General features: G+C 37.6%; 1 protein-coding gene across 3 annotated transcripts in view; it reads left to right on the plus strand.

Moving 5' to 3' along the window:
• syk (spleen tyrosine kinase) overlaps positions 1-23,179 on the plus strand; it is a 171,375-nt gene that overhangs the window by 100,036 nt on the left and 48,160 nt on the right. For all 3 annotated transcript variants that reach the window (XM_060838700.1, XM_060838708.1, XM_060838718.1), the window contains exons 4-6: positions 11,566-11,704; positions 17,386-17,467; positions 19,558-19,607. In XM_060838700.1, the coding sequence (XP_060694683.1) occupies positions 11,566-11,704; positions 17,386-17,467; positions 19,558-19,607 (271 nt within the window). The remainder of the gene's footprint in view (positions 1-11,565; positions 11,705-17,385; positions 17,468-19,557; positions 19,608-23,179) is intronic.

Consider the following 23,179-nt stretch of genomic DNA (forward strand, 5'->3'; position numbering starts at 1 on the left):
CCTGTATGGATCTGAAGATGCAAACCATCAGAGCCAGGAGATTTAAATGCATTTTGCAGGCAGCATGATAACTTGTTTAGATTCAACAATAAAGTAACTTGTTATGGAAAGGTAAAAGGGTGGGCCTGAAGTCAAAGCTCTCAACTGAGGGAAAGCTGATTTTAATAAGATCAAATGTGATTTGATTAGAGTAGACTGGGAGCAGATGCTTTCACAATGGGATGTGTTTAAGAAGAAAATAGAGAGTTCAAGGTCAACATGTTCAAACTAAGACAAAATCTGGACCATCAAGTCCTGTGAACCCTGGATATGGAGGGATATACAGCTTTGGATTAAGAGAAAAAGGAAGATTATGACTCAGGGAAGGCCCAAAACTGCCGGAGCACTAGACTAGTACAGAATGTGCAAGAGGTTGTTTAAAAGGTAGATTAAGAGGGCTAAAAGAGTATATGAAAGCACACTCCAAGTAAGATAAGTTGTTTTGTGAGTACATTAAGGATAAAAGGATAACAAGGGAAAGAGTGGAGTCCATTAAGGAGAACATTTGTGCATGGAACTAGAAGATACATACATTGATAAAAGAACATAGAATATAGAACAGAACAGCACAGTACAGCCTCTTCGGCCCTTGATGTTGTGCCAGCTTTTTACCCTACTCTAAGATCAAACTAACCTACATGACTTGCATAATGTCTCGAATGTATCTGACTCTACAACCACTGCTGGAAGTGCATTCCACACACCCACCACTTTGTGTATAAGGAACCGATTTCTGACATCTCCCCTAAACCTTTCTCCAGTCACCTTAAAATTATGCCCCCTTATGATAGCCATATCTGCCCTGGGAAAATGTCTCTGGCTATCTACTCTATGCATGCTTCTCATTGCCTTGTACACCTCTATCAAGTCACCTTTCAACCTTCTTTCCTCGAATGAGAAAAGCCTTAGCATCCTCAACCTTATTTAATAAGACATGTCCTCTAGTCCAGGCTACATCCTGGTAAATCTTCTCTGCACCCTCTCTAAAGCTTCCACATCCTTCCTATAATGAGGCAACCAGAACTGAACACAATATTTCAAGTGTAGTCTAACCAGGGATTTATAGAGCTGCAGCATAACCTCGTGGCCTCTTAAACTCAATCCCACTGCTAACGAAAGCCGACACACTGTACACCTTCTTAACATCCCTATCAACATCGGTGGCAACTTTAAGGGATCTATGGACATGGACCCCAAGATCCCTCTGTTACTCCACACTGCCAAGAATTCTGCCTTTAATACTGTCTGTAATCTGCATTCAAATTTGACCTTCCAAAGTGAATCACTTCACACATTTTTCCAAGTTTAACTCATCTGCCACTTCTCAGCCCAGCTCTGTGTCCTCTCAAAGTCCCATTGCAACCTATAACAGCCCTCCACACTACCCACCACTCCACCAACCTTTGTGTTATCAGCAAACTTATTAACCCACCTTTCCACTTCCTCATCCAAGTCATTTATAAAAATCACAAGGAGCAGAGGTCCCAGAACTGATCCCTGTGGAACACCACTGGTCACTGAGCTCCAGGCTGAATACATTCCATCTACTACCACCCTCTGTTTTCTGTGAGTGAGCCAATAATTCTGTATCCAGACAGCCAAATCTCCCTGCATCCCATGCCTCATTACTTTCTAAATGAGTCTACCATGGGGAACCATAACTTGTTCCTTGTAAACAGTGGGCAGACTTTGGGAAGATAGCAGGTGAGTTACTCACAAACAAATTCCAGTTGCTAGCCTGCTCTTATGACCATAATACTTACATGTGACTGATCCAGCTAACTTTCTGGTCAATGGTAATCTCCAGGAATTTTATAGTAGAAAATTCAGCAATGGTAAAGCTGTTGAATGTTAGGGAGAAATGGTTGGATTCTATATTTTATTGGTTAGGTATTGCCATGCACTTGTTTGGTGTGAAGGTTCAAATGCATGAGTCCAAGCTTGGAGTTTATACTGTCTTACTGCATATGGTTGTAGACTGCTTCAGTATTTGAGCATTAAACTACCTTACTTCAACTGGATTGAAACTATTAGTTGGCCCAGCTTATATTTTTTGTGGATCATAAAAGTACAAATTTATAAACACTTCTTCAATTAACATCAGAGATATCCTGCTAGGTACTTAAGTCATATGCCTTCTGCAAAATTATATCTTTATTTCTGTAATCCAAATTACCTTTACCTTCTCAAACTGAAATCACACATCTATTTACCTCTACTTTAAAGCCCAAATGATAATGATACATTATTCACGTTTATGACGGTTGATGTTAACTCAAAATGTCAACTCTGTTTTTCTCTGCACTTGATGCTGCCAACTAGCTGATCACTTCCAGGCACTTCCTGTTTTATTTCACAATTCCAGCATTCGCTATACATTGCTTTTAATTCCAAAGCAAACCGCGTAAAATCTATCATCCACTAATTTTAATTTAAAAGATAGAATATGTTGGGGAGCTGACTGACTTCTGCATCTGAACTTCCAACTGTGCTCCTGGAGAACAAACCTTTGCAATGAGGGCATGAATTCAGAAAACTTGCTGGCAGTGCCCAACAGTAATTGTTTCAAATGCTCTACTGCCTGCTAGCCAGAATATGGAAGCAACTGTTGCCATGCAAGTGATTTTGAGTGTCTGCCTAATGCTGAACAAAAGATTAAAATGGCTCACATAACTTAATGAAAAAAAGCTTTGAGTGTGTTCAAATTGTTGTCAAGATATTTACTGGAAGCTTGTGGTTTCATAACTCAATGAAAAAATGTGTGCATGTACTTCCTGCACTGACCTGTGGTTAAGTGGCAGGCAGATGCTGACAATAACAGCTCAGCAACAATTCTCAAAGGAGTTCTTGCAAAGTCTTGCATGTGTTCACTTTATGTGAATTCTACATGTAAAGAAACCTAACTAGAGAAAGTCTTCTTTGGCCTCGATGTAACCTAAGGCTCAAACTCTATCAAAACATCAGGCTATCTTTTATGAATTTGTTACAGATTCATATAAAATTTCTTGGAAGTTTGTATATATATTGGCATCAGATCATCAAATAACTTAACCACGAATAATTTAAGATCTTGAATGATTTAATTATAGGAAATAAAAATAAATCATTTTCAACAAATCAAGGGTCAAAATGATAAAGTCCTTTAAGGTGATTTGGCAAATGAACCAGAGGTGATGTGTAGAAAGTTGATTTTTGCACAATTGCCATTAGGATTTGGAAGGCACTGTCTGGTATATTGGTGCATATACAGGTTTAATAGCTGATTCAAAAATGAAATGGTGAATTATTTGCATGTGAAGACATTTGGTTAGTAGGATTAGCCGATTACTGTTTAGAAGAGCTGATGCAAACTCAAGAGGCTAAATTATTTTTTCTGTTCTGTACTACAGGATCACACTACAAATATTTAAAGTTTTAAGATTTCTTACTCTAACAACCTAAAAGCAGCATTGATAAGACACTAATCAGGTGTCAATTTATACTCTAAACTACAAATTAATCCTCCATTTAACAGTCAAGTAAACTGAAAATCTTTCTTCATTGTGATATATAACTGTATTCTTTAAGAAAATATTGCATTCTCCAGCAAGCAGTCCAAAGTTATTCTTAACTCCTTTTCTCTTTCCCAGCTGGGTGACTTCTACTCTTCAAACAAGATTTTATAATGAGGGACAAATTGGAAATTGCTTCCTCTAGCCAAAGTTAAATGAATCTTAAGCTTCATTTGAACTCTCACAAACTTGGTCTCTTCAATCTGGGCACACGCATATACCCACATCCTGAGTGGTGGTGAACAATTTGCTACGTCCATCTCGCTGTGCTCTCTCAGAATCTTGCAGACTGACCTTGTTTGCGAGGCTCAATGATATGTAAAGGAAAATGTACAACCAAATCATACAATGGCCTTCTGTGGACTGTACCTCTGTCACAGCCTATCCTTATGGCAATATAAATCACATGAGCCAGGTAGAAATGCTAACGAGCTATCTTCTAGATCCTCAACTACATTCTATCTTGGAAATAAATAGATAATGTAAAGTATAACTATTTACAAAACCTGACATTTGTAACACCTCCCTGCAACTTTAAGATGAACAGTCTATTCACCGTCAGTGGAGCTGTCTTAATAACTGTTTACAGATGTGAATATGTGCATCTTCTTCCCAGTAACAAACCTTTAGCAACCAAGCCATATAAGCATGTTGTAGGGCAGAAGTCAGAACTGGTCACATGACCCCCTCCAGCACTTACCTAACTTGAAGTCACGGTCCTCAAGCACAACAATCTGAGAAGCTTCATGTTTGTAACCATACTTTTTAAAAAATGAAATAGAATAGAGAAAAAAAAAACCAAGAAAGGTTTGGTTACTTTTTTTCAACAGACCTATTCAAAATCACTATGTTTAAAGCAGGACAACTGAATGATTGTTGCACGGTGTCAGTGGTATCATTCTAATTCATTGTGTTTGTAAACCACAAAGGTCAGATTGAATCTATGATCCATCAAATAGTTGCCAGTATAAAGTTGCTGAGAAACTCAGCAGGTCTGCCAGCATCTGAAATGAGAGAAACAGAATTCATGTTTTGACTTAGGTATGACATCTTCAGAATTGTACCATAAAAGGGTCACGGGGCTCAATATTGATCTTGTTTCTTTCTCTACAGATGCTGCCAGGGGTCGGGTTTGCAGGGTAGAAATGAAGGAGAAGGTGAATACTGTCTGAAAAACCTGGTATTAGAAGCCTTGATCAAAAATGTAGAGCTTGCTCTTGTGAAAAAAGTGGAAGCAGAGTAGTGATCCAACAGTGATTGCCAGCTCTTTAGAAGGTTCAGGCTTGTTTCGGTGGTGTCAAACAAAGGGAGTGCTTTTCTTAGTTTAACAAAATATATTGTGACCACTCATGGCCTGGGCTCAACTCTTACATTCGTCTACTATGTTTGATTGTAACTTTGGATTGCTTCACATTGGAGCTGTCTAGAATTCAGAAAGCTCAAATTTGCAAATAACATTGCAATACCTGTTCAAGCAGTGCAGCAATCACACTACCAACTGACTGCCAATTTTAGGTGAAGTCAAATTTCACCCCATAACACATAATCGCAAATGTGCAATTTTTTTTATGTGCCCCCACTATCTAGTTAAACATTGATTGTCCATCCCTAATTGCCCTGGACAAGGTGATTGTGTGTTGCCTTGTTGAACCACTGCAGTCACAGGCATGTAAGAAGGAAGCCTTAGGAAGGGAGTTCCAGGATTTAAGTTCAGCAATGGTGGTCTTTCTGACTGGCAATGTCCCCCACCTTTCTTGAGTTTTCTTCATAGAAAAGGACAGAAGATGCTTTGTGATTACTAGATGAAATGTGATGAAGTGCACCAACTTTAGGATAAGGTCTAGAGTAGTATCAGTTCTTTGTCAAATAGCTGCAATAAGAATGCTACCTGGACTGTAACTGCAATGGAGCAAAGTTGATTGTACTGAAAGAGTTCAGTTGTTTTGATGGGAGCACAAATGAACTGTAGTTATGCACGTACAGTGGAATGTGTCTGAGAGTGGTTGTAACTGCTATATTTATTTGTCAGGTATTATTTGACATGTGCTCACTTGACTATGCCAAATTTTGTGTTCAGGATAACAACGTGGGCGGCATGGTGGCACAGTGGTTAGCATTGTAGCCTCACAGCGCCAGAGACCCGGGTTCAATTCCCGCCTCAGGCGACTGACTGTGGGGAGTTTGCACGCTCTCCCCATGTCTGCGTGGGTTTCCTCCGGGTGCTCCGGTTTCCTCCCACAGTCCAAAGATGTACGGGTCAGGTGAATTGGCCATGCTAAATTGCCCATAGTGTTAGGTAAGAGGTAAATGTAGGGGTATGGGTGGGTTGCGCTTCGGCGGGTCGGTGTGGACTTGTTGGGCCGAAGGGCCTGTTTCCACACTATAAGTAATCTAATCTAATCTAAAACGTATGTTTGCAGCTTTCTCCCCAAATGATAATACTGGTGATGTGACAGTAGGTTAGCTACATACAGAATTAACCATGGAGCACCAACTTTACTAGCCTTGTAGGTCAGATCACTTTTGACCAATTGCAAAGGTAGTTAGTTGTCTTATTTTTTTCTTTAGTGACCATTAAAATCTGGTGTGACTTACATATTATATCTTATACTTCTGTTTTTTAATTGTTCTGGTTGAGTGAAATGCGTACCAGTATACCTGCTACAAATGTTTTCTTACATTGAAAGTGAACACATTTCACTTTTTTAAAAGTGCAGAACATGGCATGAACAACCTGTGGTTTGTGTAGTCATATCTCTTGCATTCGTCTTTTGCATCTGCGTTCTGGTTCTGTGGCCAGCAGGAACTTGAGTGACAAACAGATGTCACTAACAACCCATAGAAAAAATATATGCTTCAATAAATTAACCCAAACAAAAAACTGTGAAATATCTTGAGAATAAATATTTAAAAAGAAAGAGGATATTTTAGCAGATCATTATCTTGAAGTGTTTCTTAAATATTCAAATTGTTTTCATTGCAGAGAAGCTGACCCTGGCTAACATTTAAAATATTATGCCAATATTCATTTTCATAGAAAAGAGAAACACAATGATCCTATGCTTAGCGTTGTCTCTTAGGAGTAACCTGCTATCTAATATGAAAAAATGATCTCTCTGACATATAAGTAACTAATCCAGAGAAAGAAGGTCAAATATTGTACAGCATCCTCATTATGTACTGTATAGTTCCACAATTAAAAATTTAATGGAATGTCATGATTCAGTTGGGAAGACTGTGCCATTACGCCTCTGGCAAGATGGTAACAGAGTAGGATGCTCCACGCGGAGCCCCTCTGTTCTGCTTGTTCTTTTTGTTTCTCTTTTTTCTTTTTTTAGTTATTTGAAATTCTTTACTGGACTATAATGTCAATCCTTAAACTATGTTATTAAGTATCTCATTTTTAACTTTTTTAGATATTTTAAGTAATGCCTTTCCTTTTATCCCTCTTTTGTATCTCAGATTTGGACGTAGATGCTTGTACCTAATATGATGCCATTAAAGGCAGGGCATTATAAATCTTTTCACTGTACTTCTGTACTAGAGTGCACATGATAAAAACAGATATTCTATTCATGATCAAGCTTCACTCTTCCATAAACTATCATAAATGTGTGACTACCCAGTTAAACCACCAAGATGCTAATCAGATCAAACATAGTTCACACTAGGAAATATCTATTATTATTTAATAATTGGCAAAAAAAAAACAAACACTTAATAACTTACTGTAAGACATAAGCTATTTAGTTTTAAATCTCTAGGTACATGCACATTCATGAATAAGACTGGAAAAAAGATGCTTTACTCTGTAAAATGTAAAATGATAAAATGTAAACGGGATATTTCAAGTTCTGTAGCTCAAAAGTGCAGACCACTAAGTTGGACGATATCGTTTCTGTCGTTACTTTGCTAGAAGTGACACAATGTGTTCAGGTCCATCTTTTACTCAGTAGCAGCTAGAATGGTTAAGGTCTGGTTCTTCCCTTCATAGAGGGAAAGGAGTCAAATGCTGGGCACTCCACACATGGAATCTATATGTACAGGTCTTTCTCCTCTAACACAAGTTTCGTCAATGTGATTTGGCTGTAATATGATTGGTAAATTGATGATTTTTTTTTATAATACCAGCTCCTGTTGGCTATCACATAATTCCATCCCTAGCACTAGGTGTCACGGTGCATGGAGTACTGAACTCTGTGTCAATGTCACATGGTCAGTGGGTGAGTGTACTTTGTGGTGAAATGCTTCAGAAAGGTACAGTGCTTTACTCTGTCATTTTAGGTCCTTTTTTTTGCAAAGTTCATTATGTTTTCCATGAATATAGATGGACAAAGTTGCAAGAATATCAAAGGAAGCATCCAGGTGAAGAAAATCGCAGGTAGTGACTGTCAAAGTAAGGCATTTGAATGGAAGCTAGATTTTATAAATCATTTTGGGCATAATGAAAGAGCATATGACATTCTTCATGCAATATGAATAAAGGAGTCTACGCCAAGCACTATTAGAGACAATGTGAAAAGAATTAAAGCAAGCTGCATTGCTGGAACTAGCCTGAGTACTATGAAGTCTGTGAGATCACGAACAAAGGAACTTGGGGAAATGGAGCAGCTTCTAAGTGTTGTGGTTAGGAGATCAGTTGAAAAGCAATCTGGAACCGCCTTTCTCACTATCAAACAGAAAGCCTTATCAACGTATGACGACTTAAGGAAAAAAAATTGAAAATCCTGCAAATGTGCCTGGCTTCAGTGCTAATTTTGTGGTTTGTTTGCAAGATTTAAGAACTGCCCTGCTTTTCATAATGGAAAGTTATGTGGTGAAGCTGCTCGTGCATATGAGGAATGTGTACTGTCATTTCTTCCCATGGTGAAAAAAATTGATTGAGGATGAAAGCTACACCTTAGATCAAATCTTCAGTTTGGATGAGACAGGTTTATATTGGAAGCAAATGCCATCCAGAATCTACAAGAATGAAGCATACACTCCAAGTTTTAAGGTTGCAAAGAATCAAATGACTGTGTTGTTGGATGATGAATGGCTTTTGACTGAAATGCTGATTTTCCTGCCTCTCGGATGCTGCCTGACCTGCTGTGCTTTTCCAGCACCACACTCTCGACTCTAATCTCCAACATCTGCAGTTCTCACTTTCACCTGTGTTGTTGCATGCCAATTAGTGGGGACAGAAAGCTTAAGCCTGTGGTAGTGTACCACTCTGCCAACCCGTGAGTCTTGTGTTTATTAGTGTTTACTTCAGGTCAAGCAAAAGAGGTTGGATGAGGGGGGGGTAAATATTTTCTGACCTAATAGTTGATATTCTCTAGAATGTTTTTAGAAATTATTGCAGGAGAAAAAAATTTGAATTTCAAGATTCTCCTCATTCTGGACAAGGTACCAAGCCATCCTTCCACCATTAGTGAGTTTTCTGAAGACATTAAAGAGCTATTTTTACCTTTGAACACAACCTCTCTCATTCAACCAATGGACAAAGGTGCAATAGCAGCTTTTAAAGCTTATTATTTAAGGTGCACATTCAAGAAGCTGATTGCAGCTACTGAGAGGGATAATGAGAACAGTGTTCTTCAATGGTGGAAGCACTTTCACATTCACATTGACATAACTATGGTGGCCTGGGTGACATGAGTCAGGATTGCTTGCATGCAGTTTGGTGGAAGATTCTCCCAGATTTTCTTTATGATTTTGACTGCTGTGAACCATCAGAGAAGATTCCAGCAATGAAAGAACATGGTGTTGCTCTTGCAAAGAAATTTGGATTGGAAGAAGTGGAGACTGAGAATATTGAGAAGCTGCTTGAGTCCCATTATGAAGATGTCTACACAACTGATCTACAACAACTTGTTGCTGTGGGGGAAACTGAAGCTCAAGAAAGGATTTGAGCTGTAGGGAGAGGCTGAATATGCTGGGGCTGTTTTCCCTAGAGCGTCAGAGGCTAAGGGGTGACCTTATACCTTAAACATTTATAAAGTCATAAGGGGCATAGGTAGGGTAAATAGACATAATCTTTTCCCTGGGGTGGGGGAGTCCAGAATTAGAGCATGTAGGTTTAGGGTGAGAGGAGAAAAACTTAACAGGGACCTAAGGGACAACTAAAGGGTGGCATGTATATGGAATGAGCTGCCAGAGGAAGTGATGGAGGCTGGTACAGTTACAATATTTAAAAGGCATCTGGATTAGTATATGAATATGAAGGATTTAGAGGGATACAGACCAAGTGCTGGCAAATGGAACTCAATTAAGTTAGGATATCTGGTCGGCATGGACAAGTTGGATTGAAGGGTCTGTTTCTGTGCTGTACGTCTCTATGACACTATGAAGATAATAAAGTACAGGATGCAGCAGCACAAGAACAATCCACTTTTATTTTGTCTTCTATCCTGAGGGAAGTTGGGAAGCAGTGACTACAATGCAGAACACAGTAGGATAGCAGTTCATGACGTAACTTCTTATCTGGCACCTGATGAACAGCTTCTTCAAAAAAGAAGAAAGTTGGCAAAGCAGCAAAAACTATATGCCTTTATTAAGCCAATCCCCACGAAACAGTCTGAGGACAATGAAACACAGCCATCTACTTCTGAACTGAATACTTTAATTTGTCATAACCCTGCACCCAGAACTGTGCCTGAAAGTAATGGTGATTCCGATGATGACCCTCAGCCCCTGTCTTAATACAGTACTGTAACTCAGCAAACAGCAAACTTAAAGTGTAAATTTATTTTATTATTTCATTAAAATATATGGCATTAACATATACTTAGACTGTGCTATTATTTGTGTTATCATTGCTATCATTGTGCTATCAGTTTTGTTGCGATTTTTATTGATATTTTTGATGGTTTGCCCCAACCCTACTTTTCCCATAGGCCCCATTATTTCTGTTGCATGATTTTCTATAACACAAGGTCACACGAGAATGCAACTATTGCATTATAGCAGAACAGACTGTGATGAACATATTATATGATACAAAGAGGTAAAACCTTGAATTTTTATAGACTTCTTTAATTACTGAGTTTGTATTCTGTGTTTTTTTATTTGATTTATTTATTGTCATGTGTATCCTGATACAAAATACAGTGAAACATGTACAGTGTTGCCACTCTCTAGCTCCATCTTTAAACACAGAAAAATAAATCCAAATGTAAAATATAAAGACAGAAAAATGAAGAACTAAAGGAAGTGTGCAAATGTTGGTGGTATGAACAGAAACTTAGTAATTATTGGACTTTATTTTTGCCTATCTAGTATAAATCTAATAATTACACTGTCAACAACCTACACAGAAGTACGTATGGATTTGTCCCTTAAAAAAATGCCAAGCCATCCAAGCACTATTCTAACTTATGACTCTCCTGCCTAGAAGGACTTGGGTGATATTTTCATGGGAACACTAACACCTGTAAATTCCCCAGCATGCACCTCATCCCCTTGATTATATTATTATCCCTTCATTATCACCGAGTGAAAAACCTGGGTCTCCATTTCTCACAGCACTGTGGGTGTGCGTAACTATGTAGACTGCAATGGTTCATGATGTATCTCATTACCACAACTCAAGTGCCATTAGGGGGTGGCCTTATCAGGTACCAGATAAGAATCCTGGCCTTGCCAGCAATACTCTGATCCATAAAGAATGACAAAAAAATTGGCAACAAATCAATGAAAGTTACAGTTCATTTACACAATTCCAACTGAAGTCAATTACAACGCCACAGTTATAATACATTAAATGACCAGTTATTTCAAGCTTGCATCAGACTTAACATACTTTGACTACAAGTCTCAAAATAGCATTCCAACAAAGGGTTTTGACTGACAGCCTGCTGTTTATAGTCTACTAGAGTTGAATAGAGAACTGATGTAGCTGAAGTTGTAAATAGAAGTAACTTAAATGAAGGCACTTTTGCATTGATATGTCAAATTTGCTTGAATAATCATTGCAATGTCTTCTTTTTTCCAGAATACGAGAGCGTGATGACAAGGGATCATATGCTCTTTGCTTGACTCATGAGGGTAAAATATACCATTACCGTATTGACAGGGACAAAACAGGGAAACTGTCCATTCCTGATGGGAAGAAATTTGACACCCTCTGGCAGGTAGTGTAACCCAATATTCGGTGGTTTTATTCATCAACTGAATATACTTTGCAATAATATTTTTTTCATAAAAGATTTGTTCAGTGCAAAATGAACATCACTGCTCCAAAAATGCTATATGTGGAAAATGAAATATGAGGGTAAGCTAGCTAGTAATTTGAAGGAAGATTTCTAGAGTGGTTTTTAAGATATATATAAAAGAGGGAGGCAAGAGTGATCATTGGAAAATGAAGCTGGATAAGTAGTAATGGCGAATAAAGAAATGGAGGAACTGAACAGGTACTTTGCATCAGGCTTCATGGTGGATGATATTATTAGCATTCCAGAAATTAGAAAGAGTCAGGGGGCAGAGATGAGTGTAGACCTTAAAGAAAAGGTGCAGGGGTAGCTGAAAAGTCTGAAGGTGGATATATCACACAAACCAGATGGAGTACACATCAAGGTTCTGAAGGAAATAGCTAAGGAAATTGTGGAGGCATTGGTGTTGATCTTTCAAGAATCACTCAAGTCAGGGAGGATCCCAAAGGACTGGAAAATGGCTAATTTAACACACTTGTTTAGTAAGGGAGGGAAGCAGAAGGTGGAAATTACAGGGCAGTTAGCCTAACCTCATAAGATTTTAGAGTCCATAATTAAGGATGAGATTGCAGAGTGTAAAGGAACCTCTATTATCTGGCATTCGATTAACCAAGTTTTGGATTATCCAAACAAGATTGTAAGGTCCCGATGCGTGGCTAACTACGTTATTCGGTATTCGATTATCCTGCATTTGATTAACCAAACAAAATCCTCCCTGCCTGTGTCCTTTGTATAATCAAGGTTCCTCTGTACTTGGAAGTGCATGGTAAAATAGAGTTGTATCTGCACGGTTTCATCAAATGTTGAATTCTTTGAAGAGATAATAAGCAAGTTAGACACAAGAGAGCTAGTGGACATGATCTCTTTGGATTTCCAGGCCTTTCACAGGGAGCTGCACAGGATGCTGTAAAATAAGAGAAGGGACAAGATACTGGCATGCGTAGAAAATTGGCTGACAAGGAGAAGGTAGAGAGTAGGATAAAGGAATCTTTTTCAAGATGGCAGCTGTTGTATATCAACAATCTAGAGGAAAGAACTGATGGCACTGATGCTAAGTTTGTAAATGACACAAAGATAGGTTGAAAAACAAATGGGTGTGAGAAACCAGGCAAGCCACAGAAGGACTTAGGCTAAAAAGTGGGCAAAGAAGTGGCCAATGGAATACAATGTGGGAAAGCTTTTGATAGTGTTATTTCATCAAAAATTTAATCTTTCATTGACACATTGCTATTTTCTTAATTTCTATTGTCATCTACTTTTTTGTCTCGATTTGAAGGCAGTGCATTTATGTTTGGACAATTCCACAGATACCATCAGAAAAGAGCCTTTCCTCATACCATGTGCATTTGGACATGATTAGTTTTTTTTAGATTAGATTACTTACAGTGTGGAAACAGGCCCTTTGGCCCAACAAGTCCACACTGACCCTCCAAAGAGCAACCTGCCCAGACCCAACACTATGGGCAATTTAGCATGGCCAATTCACATAATCTGCACATCTTTGGACTGTGGGAGGAAACTGGAGCACCCGGAGGAAACCCACGTAGACACAATGAGAATGTGCAAACTCCACACAGACACTTGCCCATGGCAGGGATTGAACCCAGGTCCCTGTCGCTGTAAGGTAGCAGTGTTAACCACTGTGCCACCGTGCCACCAAGGGAGTTTCCAAACTGAACAATATCATGTCTTTAGACAAAATTCAGCTTGTAGTTAAATTTAACCTTCTCAACTTTAGGGATACTGAAGCCAAATTCATGTATCGCCTCACCCTTCTGGTTCTTACCTCATTTGGCAGGGATAACATTAAACATTTCCTGATCTATCTGGCTAAGTACCAGACCAGGTAAACCGCTATGCTTAAAATAAAATGAATTTTTTTTTCTGTTTTTACATGACAGACTGTTCATTGGTTGATGTGCAAGAATGTGATCTGTGTCAGAAATCTAATAGCAAATCAACAAATCTGTCCTTCACCTCTTCACCATTCCTACAAGATGGCACCTACTATCCATCCATCGATAATGCCTTCACCAGTAGCATAATTTGTATTTGGAATTCACCAAATGAGAAATTGGCTGTTGAAATCAAGATTGATCATATGGCACCTAATCTTAACACATCCCTCCCTGGTGCCTCAAAATGTAAAGCTTCTCAATTCCCTGGCTTTCCTTTCCTTAATGTTCACACTCTTAAAATTCAAACACAACTTTCTGGCAAGCTTTGTAACTTATTTTTTTGTTTTCAAAGTTGCTGTTACTCTTTGGTCTCAAAAATGAAATCATGTGCATCTGCATGGTATAAGACATTTGATTTCACTTTGAATCCACTTCATGAATTTAAACCTTTAACACTTTGCTGTCAAACCTTACTGAGAGAGGAATAGGCTGAGGTCAAAACAACCAAAGGATTCCGTAAGATCTGTAGTATGAAGCCATGGATGAGAGCCCTATGGATGATTCTGACAATCAGGTGGTCAGAGAGGTTTATCATTGGGAGATCCGAGGAATTGCTGTGGATTGGGACTGGATGAGTGTGGAAGAGTTCACAATCAGGGATAATGTAGTGGATAGTAAATATTGAACAATTTTAAGTGCAAAAATATTTGAAAGAATTACTTATCTTTTAAATGTAGCTACCTGTTGCTTACTCTTCATAGAGACACTGTGATATCAAATTTAGCATAATCCACATGCAGATAAAAAGAAAGGAAATAGGAGTTAAGAAATGATTTGAGTGGGATTAGTTCTTATCATTGGTGAGTCTGTCTAGCTCAACATAGTGGAATAAGTCTTCCAATTTTATTAGTGGAATAAGTCTTCCAATTTTATTAGTGGTCTAATTGTGAGTTTGTTTTTGATAATTTGAAATTAACTTCTCGTCACCACAGACAAACAACTGCCCTTAGTTTAACACTAAATTTTCAATTTGCACAGAAAACACAAGGTTTGTTCTTGTAGATCAAAACAAAAAAGGAATACAGCATTTGACAAGTGGACAAAAACCTTTCAATCCCATATTCACATATCTATAGTAGTTTAGTTTTAATTTCTTTTTAGGCCTAACCTCCCTTCAACTCAAAGGGTGTGCAACACAACACAACATTACATACTTTCAGAACTGAACAAATTAAAAATTGAAAAAGAAGTTTACTTCTCAGCAATTAAACAGTGACAGATGTAATTCCAAATGGGTTTGATACTTGACTGAATGCGGTTCAAAAATATTGGACTGGCACACTCTCAACACATTTCCATTGGAAAGTGATAAAGCAATAAAATTTAAACGTTTAAAATACCCATATCTCAAATGTTTGAGATGTACAGCTTAGATGATATCATGTGAAATGTTATTTTTGTTTTCGAGAACAAACAGATGTCTCAAAGTGAGATGACCCAAAGACAGAACTATTGTCTGTATCGCTAATGTAGCAAAAAAAGCGCAAAATGTCCTGTGTACCATATTTGGATCGGAAGAGACAAAATGATTGACTGCAAACAGAAATGTGCACAATTTCTTTGTCATTGACAAATAATTTCCACTTCATTTTACATGATGGATGCCTATATTAACCCTTCTTTCTGTAATATCATGCCCATCAATAACTTCAAGTAATTAATAGTTGAAAAGTGATTTGAAATGATTTTGAAAGACGTGGCAAGGCACAAAATGTTATCACAATAGCATTCAAAAGTTTTCCCAATCAGCACTATAACCTCATAAGAAAACCTGGACACAAAGACTAACCTTTCGAGGAATTGGTACAGTGATTGATGGGAAAATCTCTAAGTAAGTTCCGAACTCAAATTTTGTCAAATTATAACAAAGATCTAGGAATATCAGCAACTTCTTGTAATTGCATGAAAACTGCTTGAACCAGAAGTCCTAGCATGAGAAAAAAAAGTGCACGTTTCAGACCTTGCGATGTTCCTCAGAAACATTTCAAAGTTATTATTTACTAAACAAATCTGACAGTCATTTAGTACACAATAAGATTCCACAACCTGTGATGAGATGAACAAATAGCTCCTCTGTTTCTGGTGGTATTAGTTTAGAAAGGAATGATGTAACTGAAACCCAGACCAGTTTTCAGTGATACAATAAAGATCCAGAACAAACAATTATCAGAAAATTCCATGTATTCTCTGACTTGATCTATTGTTCAATGTTTTACTGAATCCTTAAATGGCTCCAATGGCAAGCAGAGGTGGTTTTTCTCTTTTCTTTTCGTATTGATATCCATTTATTTAAAAAAGTACAAATGTACATTTAAATATCGTAAGGATGTAATATTACTATTAACATTGTTTTGTCAATTCTGGCAAAACAACACCATAACTTCTCAGATCTTAACTGTATTCTGGTCCAAATAAATGGCATCTTGAACCATCCATTGTTACCAGGGCATAAAAGACCCTTTATTTTTTAAAACAAAATACACGTTATTTTTAGCTTTTAGGTTTTTAAAAATCTTTTCTTATTTCACAGTTTTTCTTCCCCTGATGTCAGAGAATTAATCATCTGTTCTCTTCTCTCTTGACCCAAAATCTGATCCCTCTTCTGACTGAAAGTAACATGCTTAACATTTATGTGCAAGCAAGCTTTCTGACTCGATCTGACTGGCCCCATTCCTCTTTCTTTCTTTGTCCATCAGCACAAAGTATAATCCGCCCAAGATTAATGTAACATTGTGTTTTATTGCACGCCTGACCCCAGTTGTAATCTTCTTAACTGTCTGATACTTACAACCAATTTATTTATGAAACCTTCTTGATTCATTTTCTAAAATTTTACGTCACTTTTCTTTCTTCTGTCAATTGTGCTTTTCTGAGTGAATTCCTGCTGATTATAATTACAAACTTGTCATTACGTATTTGGCTTTGTGGAAAACACAAATATGAGCAACTATAAAAGTTGATGCTGTGGTTCTTATATTTATCTTTGTGCCAGAAGATTTGGCTTCAAATGCTACATGCCCCAAACATGTATCATTATCATTATGTATATATGAATAGATTGACTAAAAAGAAATACTAAATGTCAACACATTACTAGTGTTAAATTACCACAGATTGAATATTTGGATATTAAAAACTAAACACCAGTGGAGAGTTTCATTTATTGTTGTGTTGGTTTTTCAGTACAATTTGTCCAACATTGCAAAATTCAGTACAAAATATCAGATTTTTAAGTACAGTCACATCTACTGCAAATAAAGTTCCCATGGTCTTTAAAAGAATTTTTTTTCTCAAGAAGGAAAATGGAAGGAAAGCAGAAAACAAATGGATGACAAGAGAAAAATGTATCATTTTAGGAGAAAAGACAATTTTCATTTCTTTCAAATAGTGCACAGATATAACTTATTTGATTAAAATTTTTTTGCACAGTTGTCAACTCACTTGTAGATTAATACAATGCATGAGAAAATTAAAATCTGAAATGATCGTGCATTATTCGTCACAGATTAAAGGCTAGTCAGAATAAATGACTATGTATTAGAACTGCAGAACAGAGATGTTGATGTAAAGTCTAACCATTGTATCAATCTAGAGCAGTGTTGTTGTTATACATGTACTTAATTTTATGGAAAATATTCTTCCTAGATGGTTGACCATTACTACTATAAGTCTGACGGTCTTCTTCAAGTTCTCACTGAACCGTGTCCAAATCCTGATCACCCAGTTGGTATGTAACCACTTGTGTATTACTAAACATCATTGAGAAGAAAACATAACAGATGCTTGCTAGACAAAATTAAAGCAAGTAATAATCAATTAGAGTTCTTATTTCAACCTTTTACACAGGGTATAAGGATAAACCATATCAAGGAGATGGTGCAGAATTTTATGCAGGAGAAAAGGAGTAAGCCAGCCAGCACAAGTTGACATGAAGTGAACAGGTAGTGAAGCCCTCAAATCAGGTTTTCAGGAAGTAAGAAAGAAGTTAAATGCAGGACCATTAATATTCTCTGAATTACTTCGAATGCTGTGTGCAAGTGAAAGTCGAAATAGGAGGATACATTCAGCATTGGTAACAGTTAAGGTTCAGGAATTACTTATTCAGATGCAATGGTTTGTACTACTCAGGACCAGGACCACTATTCTCAATTGGAGGTCCACCAGAGTAATCAGAGAGAAGTTAGACTAAAATGGTAAGGGACATGAATAGCAGTATATCGAAGTACAAAGAGGAATCAGATCAATAGGATAAATGTTGGAGAAAACTAGTGCAGGAAGTAGTTAAAAAGGTGAATAAGGTACATAAAGTGAGTGTGGATAATATTAGCATATTAAATAGGAGCAGATTGAAAAGGATTTCAAAGATTACAAAGACAAAATTTTTAAATATTCATAAACATAAAATGTGTTTAATGAGTTTTGTAAGTTATAAGTACAAATAGTTATGTAGGATTATGATGTAGTGGCAATGAGAGAAATGTGGTTTTAAGAAAATGAGTATTTGGTACTTAATATTCGCGGATACAAAGAGTTTAAAAAATAAGGGAGGAAGAAAGAAGTGTAGTGACAGTTCTAGGTTTCATCAAGAGGACAAGGACAGATCCATTTACATAGAACTGACAAGGACAGATCCATTTACATAGAACTGAGAGGCAAGAAAAGTATTATTAGATTACTAAGAGTATACATTACACCTCCAAATCATAATAGAGGAATAAATCTGCAGAGATATCACAGTAATGTTCAAACTGTAAAGTTTTGATATTACAGGACTATAATTACCCAAATATTGATTGGGATAATGCCAAAGAAAGAACAGTATGCAAGAATTACTGGATCTGTTGCTAGGGAATGAAGTGGGTCAACGGACTAGATATCTTTCAAAGAACATTGAGTTAAGAATGAACATCATCTTAGAAATTTTAGGGGCATTAATGTAGATGAACAAGAAATATTGAGTGAGATGAGGAAGTCTGCAAGGCAGTTATTATTACCAAGAAAAGTGATTGAGAAATGGACCCTGCTATAGGCAGTCAGCATCACCTAGAGAGGGAAGCCATCCCAAAGGTTGAAATTAGCAAAGCTGAAAACAATACAAGTTGGGAGTCTACACTGGAAACTATCCGGTAGTTGGCTCTTACTTTGGTACAGGGAAAGAAGCTGGTTGCTAAGTACTAGGAAGTTTTTCTACTATTCTGTTTGCAGACATTTGGGAACATCACAGTCTGCAAGTTCTCCTCCAAGCTACTCACCATCTTAACTTAGACCTATATTATCATTTCTTCATGATCACTGAGTCAAACTCATAAAACACCCTACTTACAGAACTGCAGGTGTTCATACTTCACACGGATTGCAGTTGTTCAAGTGGCAGCACTTTCTTAAGGGAATTAGAGATGCATAACAAATGGTCGCCTAGCCAACAATAATTTACATCATGTAATTTTCTTTTAAAAATCTCAGTCCTGGAATACTGAGGGTCCCTTTCAACTACCCTCGTTCCTTGTGAATTTTGTAATAGGCTATCAAATTGGCAAAACTATTAACTCCTCTGACATTTGGAATTTATGCAGTAAACATTAAGCCTGTTGTTTACAAATTTGCATCATATTTGCTGAAAATAACATGCCTACAAGGAGATGCTGTAAATGTAACCTATTTTAAGAATCATGTGCATCATTTCAATTAAAGCAATATTGCACTCTGTCTGAAAAGTTTGTTTATCCACAACCTTGATTTAAGGAGTACTAAAATGGCTTGAAGTTTATGGCTTGCAATTTATATCTTACAGATATTCTTACTGTGTTTCTTTTCTAGATTCCTTTGGGTTAACGCAAGCACCACCAATTCCAAGTCATCATCCTCAGGTAAGAATGTTTTTAATAACAATGTGATAAAGAAATGAACAGTGTCCATATTCTTTAAAATAACTTAATGTTCATTGACTTAGCCAAATTCATCTATGGTAAACCATTCATTATGGTATAATGTTGTCTTACTAATTTGAATAACCGGAAATTAAATTTCAAGAAAATAATGCATAGTATTAATAGTGATACTTATTTGTGTAAAATTAAATTTTCATTTAACGTTTTTAACATGTTTTTCAAATCTCTTGTACATATTATTTATACTCTGCTTTTCCTGACTCCATTTAGGGTACTGAGGGTCCTATGTTCACTAAATTCTTTTAACTTTATTCAAAGGAAACATTCCTTTTTTGGGGGCTCTTCCAATAACTATGCAAATTAAATGAGAAATTTGCTGCATGGCAAGCTGCAAGGATGAACCAAATTGTGAAAGTGCTGGACTGTCAAATGTCTATAATTCCATAATACTTTATTTTTCCTAAACTGTTGAGCCAAGCCTCCTGCTGGTTTCACAGAATATGTTTCAGTTTGGGATTTCTTACCCCAGTTGCACATAACAAATCCTTCAGTGTGGTCACCTCCCGCCAAAGCAAATCACTCTATTGAAGCTTATGGCTAATAAGTCTTGTAAGTAACAAGACTTATTGCAACAAGAACAACATGCAATGCAGGAAAATGCTTATTGAAGTAACTTGGTTGCTTGAATCTGATAGCCTAGACAGTTTTTATTTAGATGATACAGTAAACTCAATGAAGAGCTTAGCTTGAAATATCAAATTTCCTGCTCCTTGGATGCTGCCTGACTGACTGTGCTTTTCTAGCACCACACTTTTTGACTCTGATCTCCAGCATCTGCAGTCCTCACTTTCTCCTCAACTCTTAGTCTTTGACTATTTATACAATAGAAAATGCTACTATAATATGCATGAGTGTTGACTTCCAAGACACTGCTTTCTTTTTAATTAATTCATGGGATGCTGGAATCACTAGCTAGTACCCAGGGGGCAATTAAAAGTCACCAGCATTGCTGTTGGTCTGGAGTCACATATAGGCCAGACCACGTAAGGATGCTAGATTTCCTCTCTTAAAGGACATTAGTAAACCAGATAGTTTTTCTTACAATCAACAGCTGTTTAATGGTCATCGTCAGACTCTTAAGTCCAGATTTTTAAAATTGAAATCAGGTCTGTCATGAACATTATTTGTGTCACTGGAGTAATAATTTACCATAGTACCACTAGATCACCACCCTTGAACTAAAGCAGAGCACCAGTGGAACACAGATTTTATGATCTGTGACAAGGTGACAAGATATTGGTGTGTTCCTGTGCATTCTGATTTTTCAAGCAGACCTTATTCTAGCGCCAGAATCCCTGACTATGACAGATACATACAGTTATGAACTTGTACTGTGTGCTCCATTGCTGGAGCATCTCTTAACTACCCCAGATGATCATTAGCAATAAGCTAACTGAAGGGCTCAAATAATGGCAGTAAACACAAAAGGAAATGTGATTATCTATTCTCAGGGAATATTTTGAGAGCTTACGCATTTAATGCAGCAAATCACTCAGCAGGAACATTGGGCTGGATTATATGCTCCCTGCTGGTGGGTTTGAAGGTGGGAAGCACATAAAATCCAGAAGGTATCATTCACGCTGCCTTGCATTTGAATAGGTTCAGCTGGAGCTGTTGAAGTGGCCTGCCTAAACCGTAGGACTATTTAGACCCTTAGGTAGTCAGTCAATCCCATTGCTGCCAGTTTTATATCACAATGAGAAGATGCGAGTCAGAAAGTCTGTGAGCTTTAGTTTTAGGAGGTCCTTCCTTGACAGACACTTGGTTTTTTTTAAAGCACCATCCCCAAGATCATTTACTCACTTTAACCATCTCAGGGCTTCTTGTAGCCAATGTAATAACCCTCTCAACTCTCTCATCAAGATCTGCCAGCTCAATGCTGGTGAGACTCTAGATTTAATTGTTAATCCAGACTCCTCAGCATACTGGACTGCCTGCCATCATACTACTCGTAATGAAGCAGCTGGCACTGTAGAAATGCTGGCTATCAGATTGGCCAGCTTTTCTCAAAGGCAGAACTTCCTACCAAGTGTTATGGATCAGTCCCAACCACTCAAAACATTTTGAAGGAGATAGCCCACACTGTAACTTTGCTATTTGTTTCAGGTAAGTATACAGTGGATATTCCTGGAGTGAATTAGCTGATCTGACTGCCAAGTTTTAAATAAACAGAATTTATTTACAAGATTACAAGAATGAAACACAAAGTACAGAAAATAGAATACCAGATAACCTATCCAATCCAAAAATCCGACAGACTAGCCCGACCTTAATGATGCTGTTCCAAAAATACTTGCAACAATCCCCATAAACACCCCCTTGGCACAAAAGGTAAAATCAAACAAAGGTTTACAGGTTTTAAATCAGAGAGAGAGAGAGAAAGAGGGAGAAAGAGAGAGAGAGAGAGAGAGAAAGAGTCCTAGGCTGAACTTGCTTCCAATAGCTTTTCTTCACACCCAGCTGCTGAACTAACTCTAATCTATACAAAGGCGAGCTTCACAGCTAGCTGGCCACCCCCATTTGATTATTCTTTTTTTTAAGACATGAAAGCCTTAGGCCATAGGCATTATCTGTTAGAGGTAAACAAAAAAAGCCCCAATAAACCTTCCAAACCCAGCCTAGTTGGAGCCTGGCCAATTACCTCTTCCCCCCCCCCCCCCACCAATCAACAAAAATCTCAAGGGCACAGTAACTTTGAGTAAAGGACCAGCTTTGTGACGCAAGAGAGGATTGGAAGTCTCACATCCAAATAGTGACACTGCCTCCCTAGTTAAATAGCTGTGGGATAGCAGTTGGTTCCTTTCCATCTTTTTGTCTACTTTGCTTTCTTTATTTTAATTGTTGTGCACCAACATAATGTTTATGATAGTTCATAATGAATAATCACATTGATCAAGGGAAACCCAACATACAAATCAGCACATCTGGGATTCCCCATTGAAAATTTCTTTTTAATTCATTTGTGGGATGTCAGTAGCAAGGGCACATAATCTGCTGGTACATAAGGTACAGGGTTTTGATGCCTGCCTTCAAGAACAACTCAGAAGCCATATTATTAGTGAGCATTTGCAGACCTGAAACTGCTAGATGGGATTTGCAGCAGGATGGGAAGAAAACTAACACGACAGAAAAATTTATTTGCCCCTGTCCACTTGGGCCGAGGAATCTAACCATGACCAGACAGTTGGATGTGATGATCAAACACTCCCCATTGTTCATTTGTTGTGCTGAATTCTATGCTTTTCACAGAACTTTATGTGAAAAGTCCTGACATCCAACAATCAAATGACATAAAGAAACCTGCAGAAAATCTGGGGCCCATGTGAACTGCAGTCTACAACACAGAAAAAGGTTGTTTGCCCCATCACATCTGCATCAGCCTAAAACAACTATCCACTATTCTAATCCTATTTTCCAGCACTTGGCCTGAAGTTTTTTTTATGCCTTAGTATTGCAAAATGCACATCTAAATACTTCTAAAATGTTATTAA

This window comes from Hemiscyllium ocellatum, chromosome 2 (assembly GCF_020745735.1).
Source record: "Hemiscyllium ocellatum isolate sHemOce1 chromosome 2, sHemOce1.pat.X.cur, whole genome shotgun sequence".
Taxonomy (NCBI): domain Eukaryota; kingdom Metazoa; phylum Chordata; class Chondrichthyes; order Orectolobiformes; family Hemiscylliidae; genus Hemiscyllium; species Hemiscyllium ocellatum.